General features: G+C 66.8%; 1 protein-coding gene across 4 annotated transcripts; it reads left to right on the top strand.

Moving 5' to 3' along the window:
• The first annotated feature begins 1,834 nt into the window (after positions 1 to 1,834).
• Positions 1,835 to 10,057, top strand: MAPK11 (mitogen-activated protein kinase 11). Of its 4 annotated transcripts, none has more exons than XM_069581831.1 (12): positions 1,835 to 1,862; positions 6,155 to 6,318; positions 6,403 to 6,461; positions 6,578 to 6,689; positions 6,761 to 6,790; positions 6,871 to 6,918; positions 6,998 to 7,112; positions 7,414 to 7,485; positions 7,722 to 7,801; positions 8,225 to 8,303; positions 8,385 to 8,558; positions 8,812 to 10,057. In XM_069581831.1, exons 1-12 carry the CDS (start codon positions 1,850 to 1,852, stop codon positions 8,889 to 8,891), a joined length of 1,026 nt encoding a protein of 341 aa, XP_069437932.1. In that variant the 5' UTR covers positions 1,835 to 1,849; the 3' UTR covers positions 8,892 to 10,057. The 4 variants fall into 4 exon arrangements, with proteins under 4 accessions (XP_069437932.1, XP_069437933.1, XP_069437934.1 ...); XM_069581832.1 differs by lacking the exon at positions 1,835 to 1,862 and adding an exon at positions 3,335 to 3,434 and having other exon boundaries at positions 6,189 to 6,318; XM_069581833.1 differs by lacking the exon at positions 1,835 to 1,862 and adding an exon at positions 3,831 to 4,169 and having other exon boundaries at positions 6,189 to 6,318.
• The last annotated feature ends 1,131 nt before the right edge of the window (positions 10,058 to 11,188 follow it).

Below are 11,188 nucleotides of genomic sequence, written 5' to 3'. Positions count from 1 at the left end.
GCCTGTGGTCTCACTTCCCATGCATTCTCTGTGGCCCCAGAAGCCCGCCTCTTGCTGTGCCTGTGGGGCCTCGGTCCCTGTCTTCCCTGCAGCCCCAGCGGGACAGGATGCTAGTCAGACCGGGCTGTGCAGCCCCAGCGGGACAGGATGCTGGTCAGACCGGCTGTGAGCTCTGGGCTGTGAAGAGGAGCTGGTCCCAGAGACCCTGAAAGCAAGACGTCTGCCCAGTGGGGGAGGGGCTGCCTGGGCGCCCTCTGGTGGTAGGGGCGGGCATGGCGTGATCCGCGGGGGAGCTGTTTCCTCCTTGCTGAGGTGGGGTGCCCCACAGCGTGGTCCAGCCAGCACACGTTTGCTCAGCCCCTACTGCATACACTCGGGTGGGCACGGTGGTTCCTGGAGAGGAGCTCTGTGTCCCTGCTGCTCAAGGCTGTGGGTCCTTTACGGTTGGCACCTCCCGGGTGCCCTAGACCAGCCCAGGATGACTCAGCACAAATGCAGAGCTCAAGAGCATGAGGCCCCTTTGTTAGTTCAGGGAGGGGGGCTGCCCCAGAGGCCTCCCTGGGGGCAGGGGCTCACTCCCAATCGCATGTTGCACACAGCACAGGAACCAGGAGGTGTACCAGCCTGCGGCCATCAAGCACACGTGCCGTGAGCACAGGCGTGCACACGCAGGCACGCAGCATCAGTGTGTCAGGGCCCTCACGTGTTCATTCAACACGTCCTGGGCACTAGCTACACAGCAGTAAAGGGGGCAGAAAGGGTCTTCCCTGAGGGGGCCCATGTGGTCCAAGAATACCGACCCCAGCAGGAAAGGGATTTAGTGGCTTCATAAAAACAAGTGAAGGGCCCAGCTTCAGATCCGGTTCCATCCAGGTGCTCACTTGTCTTTGGGTTCCGTCCGTTTGACCTGCTTTCTGGTATGTGCGGCTTTATTCCCAGGATCTGGAGGCTATTGGCAGGCCCCCCGGCCTGTGTCTCCACCTGGTGTACACCACTGCGGCTGAGAGGTCTCAGCAGGTTAGGTTTTCGATCATGAGGCACTTCGGGACAGGCCGCCGATTTCAAGCCGCATGAAACAAGAGTGGGTATCTCCCATGTGGAAGGCACACAACTGGCACCCCTACCCCCAGGAGCACCGACCCGGCTCTGTACTAGGTCAGGAAGGCGGAACAAGACACGGCTAGACTGGAGCAGGGGGCACAGTTTGGAAGTGCTAGCCTGAGGGTGGGGGGGCTAGAGGGAGCGGAGGCCTGGAGGCCTGGCTCCCAGGCGGGGCTGCTGCAGACACTGCTGCCTCCTGCCCACTGGCAGTGGGGTGTGAAACGGGGAGAGGCGTGAGGCTGCCTTCTGCTGCAGGTCCGACAGGCGGGGTGCTCTCCCCCGTGGAGGACAGGCGCGTGAATGGATCCAGAGGCCGTCCTCTGGGGCCAGTGGAGAAACTGGGCGTGGATGCTGGGGGCGTGGGGGCGGGGGGGCGCTGGCCGGCCTGGAGGGGTCAGGAGACCGGCAAACCGAGGAGTTCCGTCCCTCTGCTCTTCCCGTTTTCCTCCCAATGCAGTGGGAACCAGGAGAGGCAAAGACCGAGGGGTGGCCAGCAACCGCGAAGACTTTTCCTTCCAAGCTGCCAAGAACAGCCAGCCCAGGACCACACCCTGCTTGATTGTTAGGGGCGTGACACATCCTCTAAGTCACGGGGCCCCCGTGACAGGGCCAGATAGCACTTTAGGAGGTTCCTCTGACCTCCCTAAAGGTTTTTTCCCTTCAGGGGGACCTGCAGCCAGTCAGAAGACCGGCGTGGGGCTGAGGAGGGGGTGGTCTGGACGTGTGGAGAGCAGACAGTAGGCACGGCATGCGGGATCTTGGTATGCCCCGCCCAACCCCCACCCCGTGAATCACAATAGGGAGTGGAAAGGGGCCAGGGGTGCGGTCGGGTCGGCGGCCCAGGGCTCACGCGGGCTCGTCTCTGCCAGCCCCACCGCGCCCTCCTCACGCGGGCAGCGCCTGCCGCTCCTGTCTGCCCTTGCTCCATGCCAGCCCTGCTCCAGGCTCCGGCCAGGACGACCCTGAAAACACAGCAGAGTGAGGGACAAAAACTGCGGGTCCTGTCGGAGGACAGAATCCCCACTCGCGCTTGGGATTCCGGGGGAAAGAGGGCGACGGGAGAAGGCCGGGCGGGGCTCCCTTAGTCGACAGACCTCTTGGCCCCCTTGGAGGAGGGAGGACCCCGCGCCTGCTCCACCCCGCCCAGCCGGGGCCGCCGGTCGCCATGGGAACGCGGCCCGCCCCACGCGGCCTCGGCGCAGACAAAGGCCGCCCCTCCCTGCGGCGCGCGGCCGGTTCCCACGGCCCGCCGCTCCCCTCCCTCCTTGCTTTAGCTGAAGCTCCATTAACTCCGCACAAAACCTCAGTCACTTCGCCCGGCCGGAAAGGTGTCCCCATCGCGGGGCCCCGAGGAAGCGGGGTAGGGCCAGAGGCTGGGGGCGGGGACACCAGCGTCTTCACCGCATCCCGCGCTCCCGGCGCCCAGAGAGGAACTGGGGCCCGCGCGCTGGGAGTGGGACCGGCGCCCTTCTTACGCTTGGGCTCCCTGCAGGACCCGGATTCGCCAGGCACAACTGTCCGTTTGCCTGGGACTGTGTTGACATGTTTTAATTTGGTTATCAATATTTGAATATCAGGAGGTTTCACATTAAAACCTCAGATTTTTGCTTGTTTCATAAAAGGGGAAGGTTGGGCACCCAGCCTGAGGTCGCACTCTCTTGGGAGGGGCAGCCGAGCGCCGGCTCCCCCCCCCTCCCCCGCTTCTCCAGGGTGCGGGTCAGGGGGCTGACTCCCCAGAGGTGCTCCATCCCAACCCTGGTCACTTCAAACAGAAGCCTCCGCTCCCGCCCAGAGCTCCAGGCAGACGCTGAAATAGGCCCAGCCCCTTCAGTGGCAGCAGCCGGTGCGAACTGCACCTTCCAGGGGCAGAGAGGAAATGCCCTGCGCGGGGGTGGGGGGGGGGGGAGTTCGCAGTTCGAGACCCCGCAGTACCTGGGAAAGTCAGAGTGGGCTTCCTGGAGGAGGTCACAGCTGAGGGGGCTACTTCAGCAGGAGGACGGGTACCAGGCCCCAAAGAGGGCCCAGGTGAGGAAAGATTCCTGAGTCCAGCCCTCCCATTCCCCCCGGCGCCGCCGCTGTCCCTGGTCCTGAGGGCGGGTCTCCGGGCCGGCCCGGCAGTTGCGCTTCCCCCAGGGTGCGGCTGAGCCCGGCCCAGGAGCCGCCGCTGCAGAAGGCCTCACCAGGTCGGGGAAGCTTTACTAGGAAGCGAACCACACGGCCAAGGCCGGATAGCCAAACGGGAAGGGAAGCGAGGCCGACCCAGAGTCCAAGGCGCCGCCATCGGCCCACGCGGAAGGGACCCTACCCAACCAAATGCCTAGCTTTTATTGGGGGTATGTAAATATTCATTTACATATTTATCTGAAAAATATGTATATGAATATAAATATATATATGTCCCATGGTTCGCCCTGGCTTCTCTGATTTAGAGGATTCTGCCTTCATTCCAGGAGGAGCTCGCTGGGGGAGGGGAGGGGTGCAAGGCCCGGATGAGGAGCCGGGAGAGGAGGGGTGCCCGCCCCGAGCAGGCTGGAGCGGGGAGACGCAGGACTCAGAGCAGGCGGCTGGAGGAGTGCGGGCGAAGGCAGGTGGGCAGGGGTGGCGCCCTGGGTGCCGGCACGGGAGGGTGCGGGGAGCCGAGCCCGGGAGGTGGCAGCGGCCCGGCCCGGGCGGTGCCGCGCCGAGGACGGACGCGGCGCGCTTGGGGGAGGCGCGCGGTCCCCGGGAGGAGGCCGCGGGAGGAGCCAGGAGCCGTTCCACGGCCGCCGCCCTCCCCTCCCCGGGAAGGCCGCTTTCCGCCCAGCCGCCGCCCAGGGCCGGCTGGAAGCCGCGCGTCCGTCTGCGGGAACCCCCTCCCTGGCCCCGCCCCGCCCCGCCTCCCGCAGCCGGCTGGGGCTCCGCGGGGCGCCGGGAACGGGGCGGGGCGCGCGCCGAGCTGCGGCCGCTCCGGAGATGTCGGGCCCGCGCGCCGGCTTCTACCGGCTGGAGCTGAACAAGACGCTGTGGGAGGTGCCGCAGCGGCTGCAGGGGCTGCGCCCGGTGGGCTCGGGGGCCTACGGCTCAGTCTGGTAGGGGCGGGCTGGGGCGGGGGGGGGGGGTCTCCGCGCGCGCCCCTCCCCCCGGTGCGGGGTTCCGACGCGGGGAGGGGCTCGCCCTGCCTCCACCCCCGGGCCTTACGCGGATCCGAGGAATGAACGTGGGGTGGGGGCGCGAGGGAAGCTTCCCCGGCGCCTCTCCCTGGCCGGGGAAGGGGCCTCCCTCTGCCCCTGCAGCCCGGGAGTCCTCCTCCGGGTCTGAATCTGCGGCGTCACAGCTGGCGAAAGGGCCGGTCTCCGTGGCCCTGGATGTGTGAGCAGGCATCTGGGGTTCCCCGGTCAAGGGTCAGGCAACCCTGGGCTCCGATAGATACCCCCGCCCCAGGGTGGGTAGTTTTGCTTGAAAAAGAAGAGCCCTGCTTGGGGGTGGGGCGCCAAGATCCCTGCCTAAGAATGACCTCCAGCTCCTCCGTGAGCCCTGTCCCCTCCCCCGTTGTCCAAGGGGTCTCAGACTCCGAATGGGGTTCAGGCCTGATCAGAGAAGGCTACCATCCCCCACGGTCTTTAGGGGGTCTACACCCCTCCCCATTTTTGCCCCAACCAAGAGAGACCCTGGGGCCTAGACAGGAGGGAGGGTGGGCCTGGGGAGGCCTCTGGACCTGGTGGGGCCGGTCAGGGCTTGCAGACGGCACTTGGAGCTTCAGTGTTGACAGTGAGGCCAGTTGTGGGTGTGGATGTTGAAGGGTGCCCCCCCAGTCCAGAACCGGTGAGGTGCCAGGTGTCTGTGGGGGCATCGGTATAGGCAGGCAGGCCCCCAGGGGAGAGTTGTTCCTCTAGGACGCGGCAGAAGGTTCCAAGTGGGACTCTTCAGATCACTCCCAGGGCCCAGCGCTGGAGCCTGGAGAAGGGGTTTGGGGTCTCCTGGGCCTCAGGCCTCATGCTGTCACTGGCCAGTCATCGGGAACCCCAGGCCACTCCAGCCGCCCCAGCCAGCGGGCCCTGGCTTCCCCCTAAGGCCTCAGTGGCAGGAGAGGGTGTGTGTGTGTGGTCCCTGGAGGGGGCTGACAGACCCTGCTGGAAGCGGGCCCCCAGGCAGGTGTCACTCCTGGGCTCCCTCCCTGCTCAGATGAGGCTGATGGCCTGGTGTCAATCCCCACAGTCCTCTGCTGACCCTGCAGACAGAAAAGGGTCTGCTCACCTCCCCTGTGAGGGGCAACTCCCCCTGACTCCCACCCCAGAGCGGCTTTCCTCCACCATCGCCCACGAGCATCCCGCCTGCTGCAGGAGGCTCCCTGCGTCGGCGTGGAGGGGTGGGGTGACTGCACAGGACAGCTCGCTGGAGGGAAGGTGGATCCTGAGACAGCGGTGGAGCGGGAGGGCAGCAGGCACACTGAGCAGCTGGGCACGGAGGCTGCAGGTCTGGGCCTCCGGGGAGTGGGGCTGCAGGAGGGGAAGCGCTCTGGGGACGCCACCCTCTGCTGGACATCCCTACTGTCTAGCCTCTCACTGCCACAGACGAGGATGCAACACACGCCTTTGGTCAGGTTCTCCTCTACGTGTTGAACATTCCGGGGCTTTGGGCGTGGCTTTGGGACCCCTCAGCGGCCTCCCAGCCCCCGTGGCCCACAGGGAGCTGGAGGAACATCCACTCTGGCAACAAGATTCTGGCTGTTTCCCTGGGGTGGCATTTGCACCCTGAGTTGGAGGCAAGAGTCAGGAGAAATTCAGGTGGGCTCAGGAGGCCGGAAGTCAGGGGGTCAGCGGAAGGGGACCTGCCTCTGGAGGAAGGAGCAAGACCCCAGGAGGGGGCCTTCCCTGGTGGTCCAGTGGCTAAGATGCCCTCCTTCCAATGCGGGGAGGCCAGAGTTCAAGCCCTGGTCAGGGGACTAGACCCCACATGCCTCAACTAGGACCTAGCACAGCCAAACAAATATTTAAAAAAAAGAAGACCCCAGGAGGGAGGGGAGAGCCTGGGAGCGAGTGGGGTCTCATGCCTGTGCTGGTGGCCTTCTGGCCAGTGACCGAGGCAGGGCCTGACGCGCGGTCTTGCAGCTCAGCCTACGACACACGGCTGCGCCAGAGGGTGGCGGTGAAGAAGCTGTCGCGGCCCTTCCAGTCTCTGATCCACGCGCGGAGGACCTACCGGGAGCTGCGGCTGCTCAAACACCTGAAGCACGAGAACGTGAGCCGTGAGCGGGGCGGGCGGGCGAGCGGGGCGGGGCGCGCCGCGCGCGGGCCGCGCAGCTCTGACTCCCCGCGCCCCCAGGTCATCGGGCTGCTGGACGTGTTCACGCCGGCCACCTCCCTCGAGGATTTCAGCGAAGTGTGAGCGGCGTCGGCGGGGCGGCGGGGGCGCGGGGGGCGCGGGGGCGGCGGGGGCGCGGGACGGGGGCCGGGCGGGGCGGCGCGCGGGCGCGGGGTTCATTCCCGGCCGCACCCAGGTACCTGGTGACCACGCTGATGGGCGCCGACCTGAACAACATCGTCAAGTGCCAGGCGCTGAGTGACGAGCACGTCCAGTTCCTCGTGTACCAGCTGCTGCGCGGGCTAAAGGTGGGCGCGGAGCGGGAGCGGGAGGCGGCGCGGGGGCCAGCGCCTGACGCCCCGCCGTCTCCCCCTCGCAGTACATCCACTCGGCCGGGATCATCCACCGGGTAGGTGCGGTGCGCGGAGGCGGCGGTGGTCCTGCGCCAGGGACTCTGCCGGCCTCTCACCGCGCCCGCCCGCCCCGCAGGACCTGAAGCCCAGCAACGTGGCCGTGAACGAGGACTGCGAGCTGCGGGTGAGCGCCCGGGGCAGGGGCTGGGAGGCGGCTGCGGGGAGGTGGAGACCCTCGGGGCTGAAGCCGGGGGTCGCCGTAGATCCTGGACTTCGGACTGGCGCGCCAGGCAGACGAGGAGATGACTGGCTACGTGGCCACGCGGTGGTACAGGGCCCCCGAGATCATGCTAAACTGGATGCACTACAGCCAGACAGGTGACGGCAGCCCCGCGGGCGCGGCCTGCGGGGGTGGGCGGGGCGCGGCCTGCGGGGGTGGGCGGGGCGCGGCCTGCGGGGGTGGGCGGGCCCGGAGGCCAGGGGCCTTGGGGACAGGCCAGGTGCTCAGGACCAGATCTTCAGAGAGGCAGGGCACCGCAGCTCCTGGGCTGACCCTTGCCCTGCCCAGGGCGCCGTCAGGAAGGGGCCTGGATGTGACCGTGGGGCCCTGGGCCCAGCCCCCAGCTCTCTGGGGCGGGACTTGGGGTGGGCAGACTGATGGCGACACCTTCTGCTTCAGTGGACATCTGGTCCGTGGGCTGCATCATGGCTGAGCTGCTCCAGGGAAAGGCTCTCTTCCCCGGAAGTGACTGTATCCTTGGTTCAGGTTGGGGAGGAAGGTTGGGCCTCACATTGCAGGGTGGGGGTCTGGGGACGTGGGCTCCGCGCTTTCTGGCCAGTCTTGCCTCCTCTGCCCCACACCATGCCACCGTGGGCTCACTGTCCCCAGCGGCAGGAGAGCAGGGTCTGGGCAGTGACCCAAGGTCTGGGGTCTGGGATCCCAGGAGAGTCCATACCTGGCCATTGGACCTTTCCTGAGCCAGGCAGACATCGACCAGCTGAAGCGTATCATGGAGGTGGTGGGCACACCCAGCCCTGAGGTTCTAGCAAAGATATCCTCAGAACATGTGAGTTGTTGGTCACCTGCCCCTCTGCTGACCTGGTGGAAGGGGGGCTGTGGGACTAGATGGGGCCCCATGGGGGGAGCGTGGGTCACAGTGGAACAGACCCTATGGCGGGCACGGTCCCCTTCAGGGAGACCTGGGGAGACACTCCTGGCATGAGGGACACGGCGGGTGAAGCCTGGGCACCTGCAGCGTCCTGGCTACGGACCGTGGAATGGCACCACACCTGGGCCTGCCGGCCTGTGGGGCCAGGCGAGGTGCTGGAGCCCCCAGATCCTAGAGGGGAGGTCTTTGTTCCATGCATGCCCTTGGCCAGGCATGTTGGAGAGAAAGGCTGGGGGCCTCTCCCATCAAGCCCCTGCCTGGCTTAGGGCTGGGGGCGGGGAGGCCGTGCACAGCCCCTCAGACCCTTCCGTGGGCACCTAGGCCCGGACCTACATCCAGTCCCTGCCCCCCATGCCCCAGAAGGACCTCAGGAGCATCTTCCGCGGAGCCAACCCCCTGGGTGAGGACCGGCTGGGGGCCTGGGTGGGGCTCCACGCTCGGCCCTGGGGGTGGAGCTGACCTGGCACCCCCGCCTCTGCAGCTGTGGACCTCCTGGGCAGGATGCTGGTGCTGGACAGTGACCAGAGGGTCAGCGCGGCCGAGGCCCTGGCACATGCTTACTTCAGCCAGTACCACGACCCGGAGGACGAGCCAGAGGCGGAGCCCTATGACGAGAGCGTGGAGGCCAAGGAGCGCACGGTGGAGGAGTGGAAGGGTGGGGCCGTGTCCCTGAGGCTGGCCCTGACCATTCTCAGCAGGGGCTCCTGTTCCTCCGAGAGGGTCTGGGTGGGGGGACATCTACCCTCCCAACACTGGGGCGGGCGGGGGCAGCTAGAGCTAGGCCTGGCTGAGTCTACCAGAAATCTGGGGGCCGCACAGGGTGGGCCCAGGAAGAGGGGGTGCTCCCAGAGGGCGGGGGGCCTGGGCCGCTGGGGGCCTGAGCGCGCACTTCCCCCCTCCCCACACAGAGCTCACCTACCAGGAAGTCGTCAGCTTCAAGCCCCCGGAGCCCCCGCAGCCACTGGGCAGCCTGGACGTCGAGCAGTGATGGAATGCTGCCGCCAGCCTCCCCACTGGGGCTCGACTGGGGGCCTGAGCCCACCTGCCGCCAGCCCCGGCCTGCCAGGCCCCTGTGGGGGGCGCCTGCCTCGACGCCACCACAGCCAGTGGCACCCAGCCCTGGCCTGGGACCCCCGTCCTCATGCTGCGCCTTCTGGGGAACCTGCGCGTGTGTGGACGCCCGCACGGGCGTGAGCCGCGGGTGTGGGAGCCCAGGCAGGGCATCCTGCACGCCCTTGTCCTCCTGCCCCCTCCTGAGGTCCCTTTAGGGCCTCCCTGGGGAGACCTGGGTGCCAGAAGAGCACTCCCTGGGCAGTGTGTCCCAGACCTGGACCCCAGAGGGCTGGCTCTGTGGGGGCGGGGGCACATACGCTGGGGCTGGAGCTTCCCTGAGACAAAGGAGGGCCTAAATGATGGCTGGAGCTGTTCGGTCTGGAAGTGCTGAGGCTCACAGGGTCTTCCGTGGGGGCGCGGGAGTGGGGCGGCTGCCTGGGCCACGTGTCTGCCCATGCTGTAGGCGGCGCGTGTCCTGGAATCCACGTCAGAGCAACTGAGGCGTGTGTGTCTGAGGGCTCCTGAGAGCCGCGGTGTGACCAGCCGCAGGCCCAAGTGGGGGTGACTGTCCCGTTGCCTCCTCTGCCTTCAGTCCTCGAGGTGGGTGGGGCGCAAGGCTTTGCTAAGAGCCTGCTGGGCAGCGTGCAAGGGGCTCAGGTGGCCACGGGCATTTCTGTGAGCAAATCTCCTCTCCCCGTGGACGTGGGAGCTGTGGAAGGTTCCCGAGGCACAGGGGTCCAGGCCCGCTGAGGGGCTGGCAGGCTTGGGAGCTCCAGCCTCCAGGAGGTGGCTGTGAGTGTGGACGTGGGTCCTGGCCCTGAGTGGATGGAAACCTCTGCCCGCCCTCTGGTTCTGTTGCCAGGACCTGGGGTGCCCTAGTCTGTGGGTCCGCCCTGTCCTCTGTCCTTCCAGAGCGGAGGGGACCCAGCGACCTCTGGGACAGGCCCCTGCTCCAGATGTGTTGGGGGTGTGGGCCCGCCGTCAAGGGGCTTCCCTGCCAGGCGGTGACCTCTCACCCTGCAGGACCAGGGAGGTCTGAGTGTCAAGTGCCTGCACGGGAGTTTTGCAATAAAGGGGGTCCTGCCCCCCACATGGCTCGTATCTCAGGCTCCAGTTCCTGCTGCCCCTCCTGCCTGTAGAGCAGGGCCGTGTCCCGCCGGTCCCTGAGGGCCAGCGGGCTCTGAGGTGGACAGAACAGGATGTCCACTCACAATCAATCCGCTGCCCTCAGAGGTTCACTGCGCAGCGTCAGGTCCAGACCCAGACCTGCCCCTCACTCTGGTCAGGGAGCATGCAGGGTAGGGGAACAAAAGGCCTGCCTTCCCCAGGGCCAGGGAGAAACTTTCCTTTCTTTCCATGTCAAGGAGGGCTGCCCACTGAGTGATCAGCCCCTGCTGCTCCCTGCAGCTCAGGCTGGGAAGGCCCAGGCCCCACTGGGGACCAGGCAGAGTGTCCCTAGTCTGGGGACATCCCGTGCCTTTGCCCCGGGCCTTGGGAGGGCTGTGGGGATCATCTGGGAGCTGGGCCTGCAGAGAGGCCTGGTCAGCGCGGCTGCTTGGCCTCAAGTCTTGGAGGACCCCCGGAGACTAGACTGCGCCGAGTCCTGGGGGCGGGGCAGGAGCAGCAGAACCCTTCTGGAGCCCTGTACCTCAATGCCTGGAGTCAGGGGGTCAGCTGGGGGCTTCCTGGAGGAGGCAGGTGGGGTACCACAGGGCATGAGGGGCACGGGCAAACGTGATTGTGGCTCCAGGGATCCCAGGCTGCGGCCGTGGACCAGCCTGCAGCTCCTGAGCGCCGGCTCGCTGCGGTGGAGCAGGTATAAAGCTGCTCGGGCCAGCGAGCTGCAGGGTTGCTGATCAATGGCGTAGGGCACAGAAGGTGGCTGGGGCCCCCCGGCATCTTGTAACCCCGCTGTGTCTCAGGCCTGGGTCACTGGGCTGGGGGAGCGGATGGAGGAGGCTCTGACGCATGAAACGATAATGCCCCCTTCTAAAGTTAAGTGGGTGCCCCTTCGCCTTGGGGGTCGGACGTACCTTCCTGAGGCGAGTGAGCCGCTCTGGCTGTGTTTTGAAGAGTAAACCTGGGGCCTGGGCTGGATGGGGCGGGACCTGCACGGCAGCTTGCACATCTCTGGGCAGTCTCCCCAGCCAGGTGGGGGGCCTGCAGGACCACCCTCTGCTCCAGCGTGGTAGGTGCCCTGAGTTTGGGAGAGGGAATCAGCTTCTTCACAGG

The sequence above is a fragment of the Ovis canadensis genome, chromosome 3, assembly GCF_042477335.2.
Source record: "Ovis canadensis isolate MfBH-ARS-UI-01 breed Bighorn chromosome 3, ARS-UI_OviCan_v2, whole genome shotgun sequence".
NCBI classification, from domain to species: domain Eukaryota; kingdom Metazoa; phylum Chordata; class Mammalia; order Artiodactyla; family Bovidae; genus Ovis; species Ovis canadensis.
This window is presented reverse-complemented; position numbering and strand designations above follow the sequence as displayed.

What these genes read in the sequence shown, in the direction of transcription:
- MAPK11 (XM_069581830.1), top strand. Translation starts at nt 5,986, where the DNA reads ATGCGGGGAGGCCAGAGTTCAAGCCCTGGTCAGGGGACTAGACCCCAC. An exon ending in CGGCCGGGATCATCCACCGG is followed by an intron (nt 6,791 to 6,870) that starts GTAGGTGCGGTG and finishes CCCGCCCCGCAG; the next exon opens with GACCTGAAGCCCAGCAACGT. An exon ending in CAAAGATATCCTCAGAACAT is followed by an intron (nt 7,802 to 8,224) that starts GTGAGTTGTTGG and finishes GTGGGCACCTAG; the next exon opens with GCCCGGACCTACATCCAGTC.